General features: G+C 47.4%; 1 protein-coding gene across 2 annotated transcripts in view; it reads left to right on the top strand.

Annotated features, from left to right (window-relative positions):
* The window catches only part of PTPN23 (protein tyrosine phosphatase non-receptor type 23), a 227,711-nt gene that overhangs the window by 169,196 nt on the left and 35,732 nt on the right, over positions 1 to 22,783 (top strand). For both annotated transcript variants that reach the window (XM_029588197.1, XM_029588198.1), the window contains 3 exons: positions 8,363 to 8,514; positions 10,039 to 10,218; positions 18,236 to 20,849. In XM_029588197.1, coding sequence (XP_029444057.1) covers positions 8,363 to 8,514; positions 10,039 to 10,218; positions 18,236 to 20,849 — 2,946 coding nt within the window. The remainder of the gene's footprint in view (positions 1 to 8,362; positions 8,515 to 10,038; positions 10,219 to 18,235; positions 20,850 to 22,783) is intronic.

Here is a 22,783-nt window from a genome sequence, read left to right as displayed (position 1 = left end):
AGAAAAGATTGAGCCCCGCTCTCCTGCGGTGATACCTAAAGGTTCCTCCCCCAGTTAAGAATTCCTGAGATGATTTATGAGTTCCCTCAGAGGTGTTCCTTGGTCCGGTAGCCAGTTCCTGGTGTGGACTTTGCTGCTGAAGCAGCTGAAAGGCAGCGAGTGCAGGAAGCCGAGCGCAGCAGTGATGTCCAAAGCTCTCTCTCCCTGCAGCCGGAGACCGTCTCTGTACTCGGCCAATAAGCGCTGAGCCCAGGTAAGTTTAAAACACAAAAGATGATTTTTTTTTCCTGATTCATAGACATTGGAGGGGTTTCAGTAAGACTTCCTCCAGTCTCTGTGCTCTGTGCGCTGTACCGACATTCCCAATCCCGTTGGGGTAAGGGGACGCGGGCTTCCGAGCGGGTTGAGCAGCCCCCTGGTAGGCTAGGCCCTGCTTTAGGCTTGGTTGGCACACCGCGTGGTAGGCCGTGGCAGCGCCATCTTGCACGTGTTTTTGCGCCTGTATTACCCGCCATAGAGCTTTGGTGCACGCACTATGCGCATAATGCCACGCACAGGCTAGATGCAAAACTGCTTGCGTACATACGCGCGCAGAATACAAGTAAAGCTGGAAGTACAGGCTGTTTGTGCGCGCCTCACTGCAGCCGCATTGCGCCTGAAATCTGTGTGCATAAAATTTTAAGCACAAGCCGTCTGAGCACGCAGTTACTGTTTGTTTATTTATTTATTTAACACTTTTCTATACCGACCTTCATAGATAAAACCATATCGGAACCATTGGCAACCACTGTTGCCAATGGTTCCGGCAGCAAAGAAACATAAGCACCTTTCCCTCTGCGCTGCTTGTCATATTAGGGCTGCACAGTCTGACCTGGATTCTTGCTTATGTCAGCACAGTGAGGAAGCCCGGGGAGAGTTGGCCTCCCTGGACTTTGCTGAGCCTGGCTCCTCCCATTCAGAGGATGGGTCAGCCACAGCCTTAACAGGAAGAACCCCAGATCTGAGTAACCCCAGGACTGGCTCATCCATGGAAGAGGGAAATTTAGGGGCACATACCCCAGTACCTCCTGGGCTAGGCATGGACTTGGCCACATTCTCTTGGTTGGAATTCTTTCAAGGCCTTCAGGCTTTCGTAAAGGCGCATTCCCTGTACGTACCTGGATCAGTCCAGACCGTGGGTTATGTCCCCAATCCAGCAGATGGAGTCAGCCCAAAGCTTCGAGGGGGCGTCACCATAAGTACTACTACCCCCTCTGCAGGAGTTCAGTATCTTCTGACTCCAGCAGATGCGAGTAGGGGAATCTGGGCTTGCTCCCGATTTCCTATAACCTCTTTTGTTTCCCCTTGTTTAGGGCTTTCTTCTCTGTGTTGTTAGCTTTGGTTGGCTTGGATCAAGTTGTACTTTAGTTTAAAAAAAAAAAAAAAAAAAGGTTAATTGGTTAATTGGGGAGGCGTGGCTTCTTTGTTGTGCTGGCTCTCTGCCTCCCTTTTCTCCTCTCTCAGCGCTGGTCTGTGTCTTTACCGGAGTAAGTCGCTTTTCTGTGATTTTTCTTGGCTGTAATTTCTTTTTCAGCTAGGTAGATACGACTGCTGGTGAGACCGGCCTCCTAGCGTCTTCGCTCGCTCCCGCGGCCATTTTGCCGGCTCCTCGTGGGCAGCAGGGAGCAGGGAGAGCAATTTCGCCGGGTTGTGAGGCCAGGAAGGCCCCCCCGCGGCGCCGCTTGGTTTTTCTCGGCGGGTAGTGCAGGCCGTCCGGGGCCCCCCGCAGCGGCGCACCGTCTCGCGCCCCCCCCCCCCTCCCCGAGGCTGCCGAGTGCTTTTCACCGCCGGGGTTGTCTTTTCTTCGCGCTTGCTATGCCGCGGCCGTCGCGTTGCTCGGCCTGTGGCGAGCCAGGATCGCGCATTTCTAGGGAGGGCATCTGTGCTAGGTGCCTCCCAGGGGGGGAAGGCACGTCCGGGCCCCGCACTCATTTTTCAGCGTTAGCAGCCTTGCCCGGGCGGCGTGGGCCGGCCCCTCCCCCATTCCTGGCGGGAACGGCAGCCATTTTGCATGCGCTGCGCCCCGAAGGGGATCAGACGGTGCTGGGGGATGGGGATGCCTTGGGGACATAACCCACGGTCTGGACTGATCCAGGTACGTACAGGGAAAAGAAAATTATTACTTACCTGCTAATTTTCGTTCCTGTAGTACCATGGATCAGTCCAGACGCCCACCGCATTTGGGTCTTCATCCTGCTCAGCTGTCTTTGGTGGCTGATTCGACTCAGCTGTTATATGGTAGTGTCTTTTCTACTGTTTTTCTCTCACGTGTTCCCTGTTTCACTGTTTTGTGACTGTTTTCTTAGGGGTCGACACGCGATGTGACCTCCCATCCGTTGGTGGGACGGTACAGTTTCTCTATTTAAAAATTCAGCGGCTTATTGTTGCCGTCTTGTTTAAACTTGATCCAATTCAGGGGTTTCTGTTTCCTCGGGCTTTGATATTCTCGATACTGAACTCCTGCAGAGGGGGTAGTAGTACTTATGGTGACGCCCCCTCGAAGCTTTGGGCTGACTCCATCTGCTGGATTGGGGACATAACCCACGGTCTGGACTGATCCATGGTACTACAGGAACGAAAATTAGCAGGTAAGTAATAATTTTCTTGTCTGCTACCTCACTTGCCCCTGTACGGACGGAACTTCAGCCAGTAAGCCAATCCTCTCCCAGTCCTATCGGCAGACCTCGAAGCATGCCTAGACTCACCAAGGGTATCCGTGGCAGGGGCTCGAACAGCACAGACAAAGAGGATCCAGATTCCTTGGAAAATGGGGAAATCCCCCCTGGTTTAGAACCATATCGGACCATGTTACAATTTTTCCATAGAGATGAATTTCCAGCCCTGGTTTTCTAGACCCTGAAGATGCTGGGAGTTCCTGGGGTGAACTCTGACAGAATCAAAGAAGAATCCCATTCTGATTTCTCTACAGAAAGCCTCTTGCTATTTTTCAGTACTGGAAGCCATCCAAGAATGGGATGTCCAGAAGCAAGTTTTAAAAGTGGACAAGCGTTATTTATTTATTTATTTATTTATTTATTTCACATTTTTTTATACCGAGCTTCATGGTTGAATACCATATCAGATCGGTTTACATCGAACGAGGGATAGAAACTTGTAACAAAAAACGGAACAATAAGTTATAATCAGAAAGAGAGCAAGAAAGTTACATTGAACAAGGACTATAAACTTGGAGGCTTTACAGCTTGGAAGTAAATAGAGTAAAAAAGGCCCGAGTAGGGCCATAATTTAAAATCAAAAGTCATAAGATAGTTTAATTGCGGAGGTATTGGATAAGAGGCATCTCACAAAGAAGGCATGGTTCCATGGCTCGTGAGTAGGATGGTAGATTATTGTGTGTCTGAAGGATCCAAGAAGGCTAGTCGGAACAGCCAAGTCTTAAGTTTTTTTTTAAAAGTTAGTAGGCATGATTCCAACCTGAGTTCTATAGAAGCTCTATACCCACTGGATCTAGCAGTGAGAGAACGTTTGTGTTTCCCTAAAGTGGATGCGCTGGTCTGTGCCGTCTCTAAGCAAGCAACTGTCCCAGTGGAGGGGAGGAGCAACCTTAAAGGATGCGCACATAGGCGGATAGAGTCCATTCTTAAACAGGCCTTTGACGCAATAGCAATGACCTTACAGATTGCTTTTTGTTGTCCCCTGGTAGCTCGTTCGTGCCTGCTCCTCTCTTGGAAGGTGGATAACTCGGGGGTGAATTCCAGAGCAGTTATGGAACCCGCTGCCACCTTTTCAGCTGACACAGCAAATGCAACCTCCAAGGCAAATCTTACAAAGATGCCCTTTAAAGGATCACTCCTCTTAGGAAGTGAATGGAAAAAGCTGGCCAGTAAATGGGATGAATCTCCAGTACCCCGGCTACCAGAAGATAAGAGAAAGCAGTTACGGCACCCCTCGCCCATGAAGGGTTGATCCGGTAGCTCCCAATGCTTTTGCCACAACAGAAACTCGACATTTCAGAGGTCTCGGTCCTTTGGGAGATCAGTTGTTTCAGAGTCGGCAGCCCAGAAGAGGGTCAGGCTCGGGTTCAGGTTTGTTCCAAATCCCCCAATGAAATTTTGACGACCCACCCTCAGAACAAGGAGATAGGGGGTCAATTGTCCCTCTTCTACCAACGGTGGGTTATGATCACTTTGTACTGGAGGTCATACGAGAAGGATATGCGCTGGAATTTTGCAGCAGTCCTCTGGAAGTATTCATGATATCTCCTTGCTGTTCCCAGCACAAGAAGCAGGCAGTGGTGACTGCCCTGTTAAGGTTCCTCAGGTTAAGGGCTATAATCCCAATACCAGTGCCCCAGGAAAAAGCAGGACATTATGCCATCTATTTCATTGTACCCAAGAAAGAAGATTCCTTTCTCCCAATTCTGGACCTCAAGAGCGTTAACTGACATCTATGATTGATTCATTTTCACATGGAAACCCTATGCTCCTTGATAATGGCTGTACGATCGGGAGAGTTCTTAACCTTCTTGGACCTATCCGAGGCCTACCTCCATATTCCAATCCGGCAAGAACCTAGTTTCCTATGCTTTGTGGTACTGGGTTGCCATTATCAGTTCCGGGCACTGCCCTTTGGCCTGGCTTCTGGCCCCAGAACATTTTCTAAGATTATGGTGGTAGTAGCGGCAGTGTTGAGAAAAGAGGGAATCTTGGTGCACCCATACTTGGACAACTGGTTGATCTGGGCAAAGTCCATAGAAGAGAGTCTCCGGGTAACCAACAGGGTGGCCTCTTTGCTTCAGGAACTCAGTTGGATCGTAATCCTGGACAAAAGCAGTCTCAAATCCTCTCAGTCCTTTGAATATCTGGGATTCCAGTTTGACACCAAGCAGGGCAAGGTCTTCCTCCCAACCACGCGGATAAGGAAGTGATGTCCCAAGTGCATCTGTTGATGAACATGATAAGCCCGACGGTGTGGAGCTATCTTCAAGTCCTTGGTTTGATGGCGACATGGTGGGTGGAAGCAGGGTGAACCAGCTTTGCGAGCTATCATGTTTCGCAGGAATAAGGAGGTGGTCACTGGAGCCTATGTGGTGGCAGAAAAGCCATTACCTCTTCAGGTTAAAGCTCATTCATTAGGGCTCAGGCAATCTCATGGGCGGAAACGAGACTGCTGTCTCCCGTCGACATCTGCCGAGCAGCGACGTGGACCTGCTTGCACACTTTCTCCAGGTTCTATCGCCTGGACATTCAGGCCCTGGAGGATGCAGCCTTTGCAAGAATGGTGTTAACTGGACCACAGGCAGCCTCCCATCCCGATTGGGAGTAGATTTTGTACATCCCATTAGTTCTGAGTCCATCTGGCTACACACTAGGAAATGGAGAAACTACTTACCTGATAATTTCGTTTTTCTTAGTGTAGACAGATGGACTCAGCATCCTGCCCACAGCTGCCCAAGAACGGTGCCAAGGATTCGCCCATGGAGTGGATGTCTATTCTAAGAGATTATGGGTAAGCTGTCATCCAGTCCCGAGATCAGGGCATCTATAGTCTTACTGTGATTCAATGTTTGTTTGGTTGAGTACAGTTATGATTATCCGTTTCTAATCAAGTTTTTTCAAAGGAGCTATAAATTTAATCCAAACGCCCTATTCTCCTTTGTTGCAGAACTCACAAAGTCCCCCTTTCCTGCCTCCCAAGAAGAAAACAGCATAGAGAAATGTGAGAAACTAGCAGACTACTTTAAAAATAAAATTTCCAAAATTCTAACTCGACTCCCCTCCAATCCCGCCCCACTACCTATCCAACAAAGTTAATCTAGACTCCCTTGACCTTACCACCTTGAAGGAAGTTGAATCCATACTAAAAAAGATGCGACCGGCCACCCATATCGCAGACGCCATCCCATCAAAAATTCTCCTCACCATTCCATCTGCCATTGCAAAACCATTAGCAGATATTATAAACTGCTCCATCACCTCCGGGAAAGTCCCCGACCCACTTAAACTTGCCATCATGAAGCCACTACTAAAAAAACCCACCCTCGACCAAAATGACCCTGCAAACTACAGGCCCATTTCCAATCTGCCTTCTATATCCAAAATCATGGAGAAAGTGGTCAATACGCAACTCACCGATTTCCTAGAAGAAAACAATATTTTACACCCCGCTCGATATGGCTTTCGTAAAGATCGAAGCACCGAAAAACTCCTACTTGCAATAACAGATACTATCCTCAAAGGCATAGACCACGGCCAATCCTACATACTTGCTCTTCTTGATATATCAGCCGCTTTCGATACCGTGAACCATCAAATCCTAATAGCACGCTTAGCGGAGATAGGCATCTCAAATACAGCCCTATCCTGGTTCTCCTCATACCTTGACCACAGAAAATACTTAGTCAAGATTGATAATTTCAAATCCGCTCACATTCCCCTCACACAAGGCGTACCCCAAGGCTCCTTTTTAACGTCCACCCTCTTCAATATATATCTACTCCCACTCTGCCACTTACTCTCTAAATTAGGACTAAAATTCTTCTTATATGCAGACGATGTACAAATACTTAACCCCATTCAGAAATCCCTCTATGAAACCCTACAGCACTGGGAAACATGTCTGACAGCTATCAATTCCCTCCTCTCCAAACTCCACCTTGCACTCAATGCCTCAAAAACTGAAATCCTCATCGTAACAAATCAACCAATCGACTCGATCCACCAAATGATTCAAAACGCCTCACAAACTTACACACTACCGCCCAGTGTCAGAGATTTAGGAGTCTCTCTAGACAATCAACTAAGCTTCAAATCCCACATTAAATCGCTTCTAAAAGGGGGTTTCTACAAACTCCAAACCTTCAAAAAACTGAAGCCCCTCCTCCACGCCCATGACTTCCGCACTGTTATGCAAACCACCATACTATCAAAACTCGACTATTGCAACTCCCTTCTCTTAGGTCTCCCAGCCTCCACTATTAAACCCCTTCAAATCCTTCAAAATGCTATGGCTAGAATCTTAACAAACACTAGAAAAACTGATCATATCACTCCCATACTACAAGATCTCCACTGGCTCCCCATTACCTTCCGTTCCCAATACAAAACACTCACCATTCTCCATAACACGTTATACAAAAACAACTCCCCCTGGCTTGAAGATATGCCACAATTCCGTCAGACCAATCGCCCCACTAGAAACTCCCTTGCTGGCATCCTCCAAACCCCCTCACTCAAAATTGGTCACCTTACTACCACCAGAGGTAGAGCCTTCTCCATTGCTGGTCCCACCCTCTGGAACTCCCTTCCCGCCAAACTCCGCTTAGAACCATCCCTGAGCCATTTCAAAAAAGGAATCAAGACATGGATCTTTAAACAGGCTTACCCCAACTCCTCTCAATCCTAGTCTTTTACCTCCCCTGAACCACTTCAGCTCCCGCCCGGCCCACTTTCCTTCTCCTTGACCACCCCCTTACCACCCCTGTACCCTCCCTGCCCCATCCTCTCCCTGCCCCATCCCCTACTCCCCCTTCCCCCGCAAAGTTAAGACCCTCCCTGCCCCTTCCCCTGCAGCCTCCCCCCACCCCGCCCTCTCATCCCCTAGCAACTTTTCCTTGAAAGTACCCTTGTTCCCCTTGCCCCACCTTCGTCCCCCCCCCCTTCCCCCCCCCCCCCCCCCGGCTTTTCTCCCTCCTCACTCCCTCCCCCCCTGCCTCCCCCTGCCCCTGCTTTTAATTGTACATAGGTGCACTTGCTTCCTTTATATTGTTTATAAGTTCATATGCCTATCTAATCTTGATATGGATAATCAAAATCCACTTTGTTCAACAAAGTTGTATTTCTGCTCGTTGACTCTCTCTCACTGTACTTTCGTATATTATCTAGTTAGCCTTCTATCATCATTCATTGTAATTTCCTTTCACAGTTACCTGTAAACCGACATGATGTGTCCTACGAATGCCGGTATATAAAAAGCGTTAAATAAATAAATAAAGGTATATCCACAGTGGCTTTTGAAGAGAATACTGAAGGGCTGAGGTCATTGCAGGGGTGTATCTAGGGTGACATCAGCTTTGAAACCTGACTCCATCTCCATCTACTGGCAGGGGAGCATAAACCCATTGGTCCTGAGTCCATCTGTCTATACTAAGGAAAACAAAATGATCAGGTAAGTAATTTCTCCAGTTTTGACTCTTGAAAATGCAGTGGAACAAATGGAAGGAGCTTGGAATCTTGAAGGCACCCCAGGTATACCAGGGTTTTTCCAAGCCCTGTAGGAAGTTAAAACGGCTCATCCCACCTGTGCCTCTGTGGTTGCTCCTTGGAGGCGGAGATGAGTAGCTTCATTTCTCTGTATTTTGCAGAAAGTGTTTGTGGAGGAGCTGAAGAAGTATGACCAAGTTAAAGTGTACATAGAGCAGAACCTAGCAGCCCAGGAGAACATCCTCAAGGCCTTGACAGATGCAAATGTCAAGTATGCAGCTGTGAGGAAGATCCTGACGGAGGCTGAGCACAAGTGAGTCTTCTGTGCCTTTTTCCTCAAGATCTCAAGGCCAGCATCAATATGGACCACGGTTCACTTCCACAGGAAAGTGGCAGCATGTCTTATGTCCAGTTATCTAACATGCCTTCCTACTGTCATCCAAACTTTTTCTCCAACAGTCCTGCTTCATGTATCCCCAGTCTTCATCTGACACCTTTCCTTTTGAGCATCATTTGGCTCATAGTCTAAGACCATCAAGATGCAAGGAGAGCATTTTGTTTCACTTTATTCTTTTCCCTCTTTCTGGAAGAATGAAATCTGGTCTTTTGTTGATGTTAAAATGAAAAATGAAGCACTAATTTGGAATCACTTGTGCTGCTGGTAGGATGAGACCTCTGCATGCTTTGCTCCTTCCCTTGTGATAGTGGCCCTCTGACTTCAGTAGTATTGTTTGCCTTGACCAACAAAGGAAAGAGCCATTCCGCTATTGCTTTACTTTCCCCAGGATTTGTCAGCATGTTACATTTTGAAATGATCGGTTTGTAGTTTTAACCAGCCACAGAAAATGGAATATGAAATATGCAGTATCTGTTGCCATTAAAAAATAGTCTTACTTTGAATGAAAGTTGTAGATTGTGAACCCGGGTTTCTGTGTCCCTTGGTAGTAATGCAGTGTGCAAAAAGAAGGGTCAACCAAGAAATGGGGCAGAGGGGAGAATACAGAAGGGTGAAAAGTTGTTTTCATGGTTCCGTTAGGCTCCAGAGGGACAATACTGCATGTATTCTTCTACTTGATTCTGAAACATTTACAGCCCCTTAGTGAGAGCCCCAAGAGATCTTGAAGTTTGGTCTGACTTGTGGAAGTTCATGTTTGGCCTTGGGCTGACTAATATTTACATATATCTAATCGCTAACCTTAGGAGGTAAGCTTGGACTGGGAATCAAATACCAGTTCATCTCTATTACTGCTTATTTGTATATTGCTACAAAACATATGTAGCACTTTACAGATGTGTGAAAGAGTGTGACACTGCTCATGGAGCTTGCAATAGGAGGTTTCAGCAGATAAATGTATTTCAGTTTTCAAAAGGTGGGATTTTTAGGTGGGCTTCCAATCTGAATATTGATGGAGAAGGCGCGTGATGCACCCCGTCAGGAAGGCTGTGCTAGATGTACTGCATAGCAAGGTGGAAAGCATGGAGTCGATTGTTTGGTGATGGAGAGAAGAGCGGCAGCTTGCCCGATGAATGAAGTTGACGGAGGGGTGTAGGAGGGAGAGGAGAGATGAAGTGCTGTTTTAGGTCTGTTCACTTCCCATGGCTGTCTATCCCTGCCAGCTGACTTCCTACTGCCATCTGCCCCTACCCGACCACGTCCCTTTGGCCATTGTCTGTCCCTGCTATCCTATCCTCCTCCAGTCTTATTTCACTGCCAGCTCTTTAGCCAATCAACAGACTCCATTATTTTCTAAAGCTCTTGTGTATATGTGTCCTCTTTTTTTTTTTTTTTAATGGTCTGACTGCATGGTTTGTGGACATGCCTTTCACTCCCTTCTAGGTGGAACAATACTGTGCAGACACTCGTATCCTCGTATGAAGCCTATGAAGACCTGATGAAAAAATCACAGGAGGGGAAAGACTTCTATGCTGATCTGGAAAGCAAAGTAGCCAAGCTCCTGGAGAAGGCCCGAGCTATGTGTGAGGCTTGCGAATCCAGTCGGCAGCAGGTTTTAGAAAAGTGAGTCCTGTTCTGGGCTACAGGTGCCCCAGGAACCTTCTTTCCTGAATGATTTAGCTTCTTATTTATAGGACTTTGATTCCAAATTACTTTAAACGTAGCATAAGAACTGCCAAAGGTTTGTCTAGTCCCACATCCTGTCTCTGAGGGCAAACAGCGGGTGTATAGGGGAGCTGTTTATGTAGCAGGACTAGGTTTCTCCATCTGTTGTCATACCCATCTAGGTTCTGGTAAGTATGGTTTAGGAACGCCTTGAATCTAGATGACATCCCTGACTGATGTTAAAGAATCTGTATTTGATGTACTTTCAATAAAGAAGTCTAATCCCTTCTTTAAACTCATTTAACCTTTCTGTCTCCAAAACTGCTCTGACAATGGATGCCACGGTTTTCTTGGCTTTGTGAAGAAGCCCTGTTTGTTGTTTTGTTTTGGTTTTTTTTTTTTAAACTGTCCCATGATCATTTCATCGCATGCCCTCTAGTTCTTATTTTGATAAGGGGCTGAAATTAGCATTCCTGTTCATATCCAGATCAGTCCAGACAAGTGGGTTTTGGATCCCTACCAGCAGATGGAGGCAAAGAACAAAACTTTGAGGCACTGTTGCACAACCAAGAGTGCCACCTGTAGTCTCTCTGTATTTCTCGGTCTCCAGCAGATGGTAGAGATGCAAACCTGCAGTTCTGACAAAGATTAAATTTAGTTAGAGAAGTTTTGATTCAAGAAGTTGGATCAGGCTCTCCGAGGTGTAAGGTACCTTTGTGGACCATCCCTTGGGTTGAGCCGGGTGACCGGGGGGTTGGAAACCCCTGACTGCTATAACCCGCTGGTTCCGGAGATCTTGATAGCCAGGGGACTAGCTCCCTCTCTACCTCTGAGGTCTCCTCCTGTGAGCCACTGTCTTCTGAGCAGGGAAGTACTCTGTGTGTTGTTTTTCTTCTAAATTAAATTAAAAAAAAAAAATAGTTGTCCCAGCTTAGGAGATTGTCAGCAGCTTGGCGACTGGGGCGTTCAGCAGGAAGGAGAGCAAGAGGAGCCTGCAATTTTTCCCCAGCAGGGAAAGTTTGCTTTTCTGTGTGAAGTTTGCCACGTGCCGCTTGGGCTGACGCGTCTGCGCAGCTCAGCAGGGCAGCCACAGGTGTGACCTGCTTTAGAGTTGGTGCGCTCAGGCCAAGTTTTGCTGTGACCGTGTAGGGGATGGCGCCTAAGCCATGCATGGCAGCATGCAGAGCGTGTGGGCTCTGGTTGGCTAGGCTTAATTCCAGGTCCCTCTGTACCAGCTGTGCATCAGGGGAAGAGGAACCACTGCAGGAGAAGAGGGTGGCCTGGTATTTGGAGGCCGTGGCTGCCCACTTTTGCAGCCGTGCCCGCGGGGGATCACTTCCAGGGGGCTCTGGCCTGTAGGGAGGCCGGAGATTCCCCTCTTCCCCCTCTGCCCTGTGGTGCAGGGTTCTGAGAGGGATCGGGTTTGGGGAGCGGATTCGGAGGACAGTCTGCTTGCACAGGGAGCCCAGGATCCAGAGGCGTTTTCCCCGGAATTGTCCTGCTTTTCATTAGAGTCTTTCTGGCAAGGAAGGGAGCAGGAGGGAAGAGACCCAGAGAGAGGCAATCTGGTGCCCCTTCCAAAAGGCTAAGGATGGTTTCTGCAGGAGGTTCAGGAGATTTGCTGAAACATCTGGGTCTGCATCGTGCAGAAGCGGAAGTAGAATCCAGGGATCTGGATGACTCCGATGATATGCAGGACGATTCTGCATCCCCGTAGGGTCCAGTGATGGAGGGAGATGACCCTTGGGTGGTCCGCCTGTTTAAAAAGGAGGAGCTATGCCCTCTAATCCTTCAAGTGATGGAGGAATTAGAAGTGAAGATGATTCAGGAAGAGTCCGATAATGGAGTGAATCCGGTCCTGGATGGGCTGCGTGGTCGTCCTAGTGCCTTTCCATTACTGAAGAAGATTCAGAAGCTGATAAGCTGGGAATGGGACTTCCAGGAAGCAGGCTTGAAAGTTGGTAGGACTATGGCAAAGTTTTATCCTTTTGATGGAGGAGGCCTTAAGATTCCTAAGGTGGATGCTGCGTTATCTGTGGTGACTAAGAAAATTATGATCCCTGTGGTGGGTTCAGCCGCTTTGAAGGATTTACAGGACTGCAAGTTGGAGATTCAATTAAAGCGCATGTTTGGGGTTTCTGTCTTGAGTCTCCGTGCCACAGTTTGTGGCAGTATGATGCAGCATGCCTTCTTGTGCTGGATTCAGAAGGCACAAGAGCAGGGTTCTGCCGGAGCGCTCTGTCTTCTACTTTAGGCACAACTGGAAGCTGGTGTGGCGTATGTGGCAGATGCACTGTATAATTTGGTGTGTACTTCCGCTAGGAGCATGGTCTCAGCAGTGGCAGCATGCAGACATTTGTGGTTGTGCAATTAGTCGGCAGACATGTGGTCAAAGTCCGAACTGTGTAATCTTCCTTTTTAAAGGGAAGCTTTTGTTTGGGAAGGATTTGGATCAGTTAATGAAGTCTTTGGGGGAGTCCAAAGGGAATAGGTTGCCTGAGGATAAGAAGAGCACTAAGAAGGTATTTCCTACTCTGTCCCATTTTCAGTATACTTGGAGATTTCGTTCAAGCAAGGGGGCTCAGTTTTGGGGTCAAAACAGTCTTCGGGAAGACAGCAGTCCTTTCAGGGCTTCCGCAGATCCTCCTGGGATGGGTGCCTGTCAAGGGATCGGTGGAGGAAAGTCAGCACAATGAAGCTAGGGTTTCCCCGCTCCTTGGTGGAAGCGGTAGGGGGCAGGTTGTCCCGCTTTTACGAGGAGTGGGTCAAGATTACCTCGGACTGGTGGGTTCTGGAAGTAGTAAGAGACAGCTATGCCTTAGAATTTTCACGCCCAGTCAGGGAGGCCTTTCTAGAGTCCCACTGCTAGTCTCAAAATAAATGGGAGGCAGTAAAGGGGGCTCTACAGAGTTTTCTAAGCATGGATGCTATAGTTCCAGTCCTGCTGGGTGAACAAGGATGGGGGAGATACTCCATTTATCTTATGGTTCCAAAGAAGGAGGGCACCTTCATTCCCTTTCTGGACTTGCAAAAGGTAAACATGGCCTTGTGGGTTCCACGTTTTCACATGGAGACATTGTGCACAGTGATAGCAGTGGTCTGCAGAGGAGAGTTCCTGGCGTCACTGGACCTGACCGAAGCTTACTTCCATATTCCTATTTGAAAGGACCATCAGAAATTTCTGCAGTTCATGGTGCTGGGGCAGCACTTCCAGTTTCGAGCTCTCCCCTTTGGGTTGGCTATGGCGCCCCGAATATTCACCAAGGTGTGATGGTGGTTGTAGCCACTGCCTTTGAGACAAGGGGATTCTGGTACATCTTTATCTGGATGACTGGCTTATTTGGGCAAAGACTGAGGAGGAATGCGGTCAGGCCGTTCGGCGGGTGATAGACATCTTCAGTTCTCTGGGTTGGGTGATAAATGTTGCATAGTCACCTGATTCCAACTCAGTTGTTGGAATATCTAAGAGCATGTTTCGATACCCAGAAAGGCAGAGTATTTCTGACAGTGTTGTCGAAGTTGCAGGCGCAGGTGATGCATCTGTTGCATCTGTCAGTACCAATTGTCTGGGATTATTTGCAGATGTTTGTTTCCATGGCCTCGACTTTGAATTTGGTTCCATGGGCCTTTGCTTACATGCGTCCTTTGCAAAAGGCACTTTTGTCCAAGTGGAATCCGTTGTCTGAGGAATATCATCTGCCGTTACCTCTGTTAAGAGGTAACGGTAGGTCCAGTCTTTCGTGGTGGTTCTCTCGGCACAATCTGGAAAAGAAAGTGGATCTGGAGGCCCCGGACTGGGTGGTGGTGATCACAGATGCCAGCCTCAAGGGCTGGGAGGCAGTGTGCCTGGGACAGTCTGCCCAAGGGCTTTAGTAAACAGCGGAGGCGTCCTGGTCTATCAATCATCTGGAGACTTGGGCGGTCCGCAGGACCCTGGAGGCATTTCTGCCCTGGATCAAAGGTTGGATGGTTTGAATTTTTTTCGGACAATGCAACAGTGGCTTATATCAATCACCAAAGAAGGACGAAGAGTCACATGGTGGCTCGGGAGACTCAGCAGCTGTTTGTGTGAGCGGAGCATCATCTCGAGGGAATTGCCGCATCGTGGGAGTGGACAACATCAGGTGGATTTCCTCAGCAGGCAACAACTAGATCCGGGGGAGTGGTAATTGTCCCTAGAAGCCTGGGATCGCATTTGTGCCAGGTGGGGTGTTGCTTAGTTGGACCTCATGGTCAGGTGGGCCAACGCAAAGGCGGCAAGATTTTTCAGTCACAGAAGGGAGTTTGGCTCGGAGGGGCTGGATGCTCTAGTGTACCCATGGCCGACGGGAGTTCTTCTGTATGTGTTTCCCCCTTGGCCACTCATCGGTCGAGTCTTGCAGCACATAGACATCTAGGGAAGGTGATGCTGGTGCTGTCAGAATGGCCATGTGCTGGGGGATAAGCTCCTGGGTTCAAGCCCCCAGATATAATCCCAGTAAATGTGTGTGTTTATATGGGATAAGCCCCCCAGCTCAGAGACCCAGGGCAGGATACCAGTGTGCATGGTCCAAATCCGTAACACCATGTCAGCTGTGGTTCGTGGATTTTGGTGTATCTTGCGATAGACAGGCCTCTCAGGTTGGCTCACCTGCCAGGGCTGCTGCATGAAGGACCCACATTTTTGGATTGTTAGGATCGCTTTTGTTTTGCGGCTTAGCTTTTGAGAGGCGGCGTTTGTGACTGAAGAGATATTCGGAGCCAGTGATTTCCTCCTTACTTCAGGCTAGGAGGCCTTCTATTTCTATAGCATGTGTCTGGGTCTGGAAGGTGTCTGAGTCCTGGTGTCTTCAGTAGTGGATGGATCTCCTGTCTGTGGGCATTCCTCACATTTTGTCCTTTCTGCAGCAGGGCTTGTCTAAGGGCCTAGCCTATAGTTCACTTCGCGTCCAGGTTTCAGCCTCTGGCTGCCTTAGGGGCAAGTTACGGAGAAGGGCTTTGGCTTCACATCCCAATGTAGTTCACTTGCGGAAGGGGGTAAGCATTTGCAAAATCTGCCCAGATTGGAACCGCAATTTAGTGTTCCGGGTGCTCTGTGGGGCGCCTTTTGAGCCTTTAAAACAAGCTTCTGTAAAGGATCTGAAGTTGAAGACAGTATTTCTGGTGGTCATATGTTCAGCCCGACTGATTTCGGAGCTTCAGGCTCTGTCTTGTCGGGATCCTTTTTTGTGTATTGTCTGATAGGATGACGTTGCGTATGGTCCCCTCCTTCTTGTCGAAGGTTGTTGTTTCTTCCTTCCATGTGAATCAGACAGTTGAGCTTCTGGCGTTTCCAGAGTGGTCTAGGGAGTCTCCGCAGGTTAGAGATCTTCATCTTCTGAATGTGAGTTGCACTCTGTTGTGTTATCTAATGGTTTTGGGCAGTGGGATCACCTGTTTGTGTTGATCAGTGGAGCAAAGAGAAGAGAGAAAGCTTCTAAAGCTATGATATCTCGATAGCAGAAGAAGGCCATTTGATCGACTTATATTTGTAAGGGCCATGAAATTCCAACAGGCCTGAGGGTGCATTCTATAAGAGAGCAGACAGCCTGTTAGGCGGAGTGTCATTTGGTATCTCCCCAAGAGATATGTAGGGCCACGGTGTGGTCCTCACTTCATACTTTCACCAGGATGATCCTTCCTTTGGTGAGAGTGTTCTAAGAGCGAGTCTTTCGAGTTCCCACCCAGTGAAGGGGTGCTTAAGGTATATCCCACTTGTCTGGACTGATCTGGGTATGAATAGGAAAGGAAAATTGGTTCTTACCTGCTAATTTTTGTTCCTGTAATACCACAGATCAGTCCAGAGACCCATCCCCGTTGGCTGCCGAAAGTCTGAATTTCCTGATAGTTGAGGAACCATATTTTAAAAATTTGTTGAGTTAAGCAGTTAGACTATTTTTGTTACCTGGAAATATGAGAAGCTTCAGTTCAGGGGGTTCCAACCCCGAGTTGCCTGAAAAGGGCTGTAGGGACTAATCTTTGGCTTGGTTACAGGTCAGTACTGAGGGACTGCAGGTGGCACTTTCTGATATGTAGCAGTGCCTTAAAGTTTTGTTCTCTGCCTCCATCTGCTGGTAGGGATGCAAAACTCACTGGTCTGGACTGATCTGTGGTATTACAGGAACGAAAATTAGCAGATGAAAACCAATTTTCCTATATCTGGCAGTGATGGAAATTTCTAGCAGGAAAAAGAACAGTTGAAAATGACTCCATTTGTGAGTGGCAGGAGAGAAGCCAGCATGCTGAGGTCTGGGATGTGAAAGGGAGGAAATGGGGGGGGGGGGGGGGGGGGGAGCTCAGTCCACTGCTCGCTTGAGATAAATCGCTGACTTCATTGAGACAACAGAAGATTATCGCTGGGCATTAGGAAGGGAAGAAGGTGTTAGCTGCATAGGGAGCGGTCGGGAAGAACGGATCTTGTGTTTGGATAGTTTAAAACTGCTCTTGTCTTCTTCAATAATAAGTAAGGCGTTGCCGAGTCCACAGGTACTTTCCGCCTGCGTATTTTGCATCTGTTTTCAGAGTGAAGGTCCACGCATCCTTTCACTTTGAAAGTTGCTTAACGAAAAAGTACCAGCAGAAATTTGCACCTGCTTTTTCTTCGGGTACTTTTTCCAACTAAAACAAAATGCAAACTTCGGGAAAAACAAAACACTACTATGCATGTTGTAATCCCTGCCCATGGGAATGTCTCTGCAGGAAGGGTGGCTGGTTTTTAAATAGATATGAATAAATATACAAACATACCTGTGTATATTTCAACACAAATTTTATTAACCATTTATAACTTAATTCCACATACATCTAAAATCTACTAACACTCATCACTCATACCACATTCATCCAAAGGTTATAACATTGCACCTACCACTAATACAATATTATACCTATCACTCATGTATTAAAATACATACACATATTTCATATGTCAATTATTGTACAACAATTGTAAACATTTTTCTTTACCCGTTCCTATCCCACTTGATCTATTTTTATAAAAACTCCCAATTACTCAAATTTCATTTATAACAAACACCAGCACTATGTCCTTACTCCGTTCCCTTCTCAATTAATCTTTTTGGTTTTTAAATAGACCATTTGCCCGGCTTTTGGACAGTGCCCTCTACAAGAGCAATATTCAGAGGTATTTCTGCAAGGAAATTGGCATTTTGCCCCCAGAAACTGTCTTTTGCATATAAACGTATGTGCTTACTTCCCATTCCCACGTGCATTTACCCAGACGGAGCAGAGATGTTCCCAGGGGCAAGTATGCACTTACATGCATACTTTTGCATTTTCAAATGTATGCGCATGAATTTTCCTAAAACTTTTCCATGGGCATGATAGCAGGTGTAATTGTTGTGCTGTATGTGGGTTCAAAGATCCCTCAGGTTTTGTCCCATTCTGTATGCCGATGCTGGGTATGCTCTTGCAACCTCTAATGATCAGCTTATAAGAACTGATCAGGCATTCATCTAGCCTCGTTTCTCTGTGAACTCTGTGCACTACACAATTATGCACAGGTACATTTGGTAGGAAGAATTTTCTAAGTGGACTTTGGTCCCAAGTCCACTTGGAAAATTGATAGAACTTGGATTTGTTTTTGCCTCCTAATTTAGGGCTGCTTTTATAAAATGACCCCCAAATGTTTTTCAAGCATATACATATAATGTAGAAATAGGCTAGAAGCCAATTTGTTCTGAAAAGGGTTTGCAGCAGGATTTGCTGTTTATAAAATTGTATGTAAAACATCCTGAGTCTAAGAACACAGGGCAAGTAAATAACTTGGCACCATCAAAACAGCTAAATTGCCGCTTCAGTCTAGTGCAATAGCAAAAAAGCTTTAGGCTCTTTAGAGGGGCCAGTAAACATGCACAATTGCACTAATCTGTGGTTCAGTTCACATCATGGGATTTGTCTCATGAGCGCTAACATTCTGATGCTTTTCTTCCTACAGAGAAATGAAGAAACAGCCGCCACCAAGACCAACAGCCCCCAAACCCTCATTACAGAGCAAGTCCTCCGAGCAGGATCTGGACTCCACGGCAGGCTTGGATGCCGCTGACTTGCAGCATCTCACTTCCCTCATCCTCTCAGACTTGCCGGAAGAGCTGAGGAGTTTGCCACCTGAGACTCTGGCTGCGCATCTTGCTAGATTGCCCAGCAATGGCATAGGAGCTTTTCCCATGGATCCAGCTCTTGCTTTTAGGGGCATGAGGCCTTCATGCCCAGAGGCTTTCATGGGTGCTAGGACAGCAAGTGCTCCACTGCAGCCACCCTTGCCAGGACAGCCGTCTGTACCATTCAACCAAATCCATTTTAATGCTCCCGCTACACAACCAAGACAGATGCCACATTATGCACCTGCTGTGCCAGCTGGCATCCCTGTTAGCTCTGTTCAAGGACCTTTTGTTCCTGGTACATACAATAATGCTCCACAGATTGGTGGAGCCCCAGGAGTTCTTTCACAGGTACTACCGCAGCCATCAGCACCTCAGTCAGTAATTCCTCCCCAGAGCTCTGCTCCTTCATCATCGCCCACTTCTCAGAGGTACCCAGCTGGCACTATGATAAGAGGCCCTGTTCAGCCTGGTTTTACAGGTGTCCATTTACCTCCCCAAAGAACCTCTCCACAACATATGCAATTGCCAGCCTCTGCTACAGTTCCAGCTGTCCCCAACACAGTCTATGGAATAGGGCAACGGGTGTCAACCCCTCAGGCCTTACCAGCTGGGCTTCTCCCAGCTGCTTCAGGAAGGCCTGCTATGTGCCCTCCTGGACCTCCCCTGTTCAGTGGCCCAGTGTCAGGAGGAAGTGATGGTTCACAGTACACTCCAGTTGTCAGACCATCAACTACAACAGTGGACAGTATTCAGGGACCTATTTCAAGCTACACTGCTCCAAGAACTGTTGGAAGTCAATTAAGGCCAATGTTCAGCAATCAGCCTTTGACTGATCCCCCAGTACTCCATCCACACAGTGGTTTTGTTACACCCCAGAGGCCTCCAATAGTGGGACAAGCTGGTCCAGCACCTTATCAGAGTGGAATGCAGCACTATATCCAGCAATCTCAATCACGTTTTCCATCAGGGCAAGCCCCTCAGATGTTTCACACTCCAGTACAAATTCAGCCCAATATAGACATGCAGGTGAGACCTCAGGTCTTCACAGCACCACAGCAGTATCCACCACAATCTCAGTTTATTTCTCAGACTCAGCCTCCAGTCCCAAGTCAGCACCCACCTGTGTTTCAGCCTCAAACACAGCCTCCAATGAGAGCCCTTGCCCCAGCTCAGCTTCTGCCTTCACAGTTTCCTCCACAGCTCCAGAACCAGTATCCTGGCCAGCACACTATGTTGACTCAGATTCCTCCTAGCCAGGCACAAATGCACTCACAACCAAGGCCACAGCTGTATCAGCTTCAACCCCAAGACAAGCTGCCTCAACAGGGGCTTTCTAGCAGTATCAGTTTTCCTGGTTCTCTTCCTACAGGCACCCCACAGCAAGCTCAAAGTTTTCCCACTGCTGTTGTACTACAGTCTCAGCAGCTTCACCCTCATCCATCATCAACTGGAGTCCAGAATTTGCCTGCTGGAACATCTGCTCAAGTTGTTTCTAGTCTTCCTTTTTGTGCTGGACCATCCACTAGGCACCCAAGTCCACAAACAAATACTTTATCAAATCAGGTGCCAGCAGGACCTCCCATGCCAATGCTAGGACCCCAGCCTGGAGCGTCTGGTCAGAATCTCCCCCACCACGTGCCACCATCTTCAACTCCTTCTTTGAACCAAATGTCAGGCACTGTCATTGTCCCTGGACCTCCTTCCATACCTTCCCCAGCACCATCTCCTCAACCATCCTTGACTGTTCAGCCTCCTGCAATCATGCCACCCTCGGTGACTGGCTCTGCAGCTTTGCCTCAGAGACCACCCGCATCACTTACTCCTGGGGCAGCCCCTTTAGCTCAAAGCTCCACTGAGGTCCTGTTTCATCGACAAAGCTCTTCCACAGATGACCTCTTGTCATCAAGCCCTGAAAGCCAGCATGGAGGCTCAAAGACTTCTGTTAGCCAACCTCTTTTACAGCCTACGAAGGCTGATGCCAAGGAAGGCCAAAAACCCAAAGTGATCCAGCTGATTGAAAATGATCCTTATGAGAAGCCGGAGCATATCATGAGGCTGCTTTCGGAGCTGGAGCGCTTCAGAAATGTGGTAAACTCCTTAGACAAGCCAGTTTCAGGAGCCTTGACTGAATTGGACAACATATGGAAAGATTTCCAAGATGCCCAAGAGAAAGATGCCCGCCAACTTTCCATTGCCATTGCCCGCTGTTACTCCATGAAGAACCGCCACCAGGACATTATGCCCTATGATAAGAATCGCATTGTGCTGCGCTCTGGGAAGGACGATTATATTAATGCCAGTAAGATTGAAGATCTCTCCTCCTACTGTCCGGTAATCATTGCTACCCAGGCACCACTTGTGGGCACAGCCTCTGACTTCTGGCTAATGATCCATGAGCAGAAGGTTTCCTTAATAGTCATGCTGGTGTCTGAACAGGAGATAGAAAAGGTAGGACTTTTTTTTTTTTTTGTATTTTATGTTTTAAACTGTGTTCTCAAAACATCAAGCACGAAATGTAATGATTTTATTACAGTGATTACTGTAGATGGTAAACTTGGCCTATCAGATGATTTTCTGGCATCAGTGTATTGTCATTGGGTAGTAGATACAGTAGATGGTCAAAGTGTAGTCTTTATTCACCACCTGCAGCAGAAATTTCAGAAATGAGCACAGTTTATTGATTAGTTAAGCTTTAAATTTAAAGAGAGCTTTCATTTTTTATCATAACACAGTTCATTTACTATTTTGGGGATCTGTGGGTGAGAGAGAGGGAGTTTGTAATTTTCTTTGCTTATAAAGATTTTACATAGATGCATAAAATATGATGACAGATAACTGTAAGGCTCATCTAGTTTGCCCAGTTACTTCCTGCTGCATGCCATAGAATAGACTAGACCTCAGTTGATCTCTAGCTTCCACTTACTTATTCTAAAGTAGGTAAAGTTTGTGCTTATCCCATGCTTCCCTTAATTCCATTATTGTTTTTGCCTCTTCCTACTCTCCTGAATGGCCGTTCATGCATCCACCACCGTTTCTGTGAAGAAATATTTTCTGATGCTACTCTTAAGTCTACCCCCTTGAAGCCTTATGTGACCTTGTTCTACAGCTTGCCTTATTGCTGAAAACGTTTTGCTTATGTCTTATCAATACCTTTGAGATTATTTTTCATTTTCTTAGCATACAGACAGGTGAATCCAAAACCAATGGATTATGCACCTCTGCCAGGAGATGGAGACGGAGCATAGCTGATATCTCGGTGTGTGTGTGTGTGTGTGTATATATATATATATATATATATATATATGTAGTGTCATCAGCCCACCAGTATTCTCCATCTCCAGCAGATAGTGGAAGTGTATCTCCCTACTGGGGATTGCTTTAAAGTTTTGAAGGAGAAAAGAAAAGGAAAATTAATTTCCCTCACTCTCCTGTGTTAATACCTTATAGGCCTGCTCTCAATTGAGAATTCCTGAGGTGATTTATGTGGTCCCTCAGATGAGTACCTTGGTCCAGTAGCTGATTTTTCAACTGGCATGGACTTAGCAGTAAAAATAAATAAATAAATAGCTGAAAGGCAAACGGGTGCAGGAAGCCAAGCACAGCAGTGAAGGTCTATGCCCTCTCCCCCTGCATCTGGAGACTGACCTTGTACTCAGCCAGGATTGTCTGAGCTCAGGTAAAGGGAATTGTGTAAATAAAAAAAAAAAAAAGGGAAGAAAAGGAAAGTTGAGTAGGGATTCCCCCCCCCCCCCCCCAAGTCTCCGTGCTCTGTGCACAATTTGACTGTTGTTCCTGTTTCCGGTGGGGTTTTGGGGACAGGGGCAGCCTGGTGGGTTGAGCAACCCTTGCGGCTAGGCCCCACTTCAAGGCTCTGCTGGTTGGCTGCAGCAGTGTGTTTGCGCATTTTTTGTGTGCCGCAGACTGTCCTCTTCCGTTTCTGTCAGATTGTGCTAGTGCACCTAACTGTGTGACCTGTCGTGTGTTTGACTGAGCACCTAGTTGGCCACCTAGGTAGGAGCCTAGTTGGGCACATAGGAGTGCCTTTTTTGTGCGTATTGTCTGAGCGTCCTGAGGGAGCTCAAGTTGGACACTTATAATAGTCACAGTATTTTCAGTTCCTCCATGCCGAATGATGTAAGCCACTGTCGTTGCATTGTACGACATTATCCGGACTGCGCAACCCTGCAAGTTGTCAGCAAGTATCACAGGAAATAGACCAACTTATGGAATAGGCAGAAGTGTATCTTCAGGAGATCTCAGCCTCACACATTGCAGGAAAAGACAATGTTAAGAGCAGACTTTCCCAACAGGGTCTGGCTCCAGGAGAATGGGAATCGTCAAATTAGGCATTTTCAGCTAATAGTGGATCACTGGGGCCTTCC

The sequence above is a fragment of the Rhinatrema bivittatum genome, chromosome 2, assembly GCF_901001135.1.
Source record: "Rhinatrema bivittatum chromosome 2, aRhiBiv1.1, whole genome shotgun sequence".
Taxonomy (NCBI): Eukaryota; Metazoa; Chordata; class Amphibia; order Gymnophiona; family Rhinatrematidae; genus Rhinatrema; species Rhinatrema bivittatum.
Note: the sequence above shows the minus strand (reverse complement) of the source record. Positions and strands in the feature narration are given on the sequence as shown.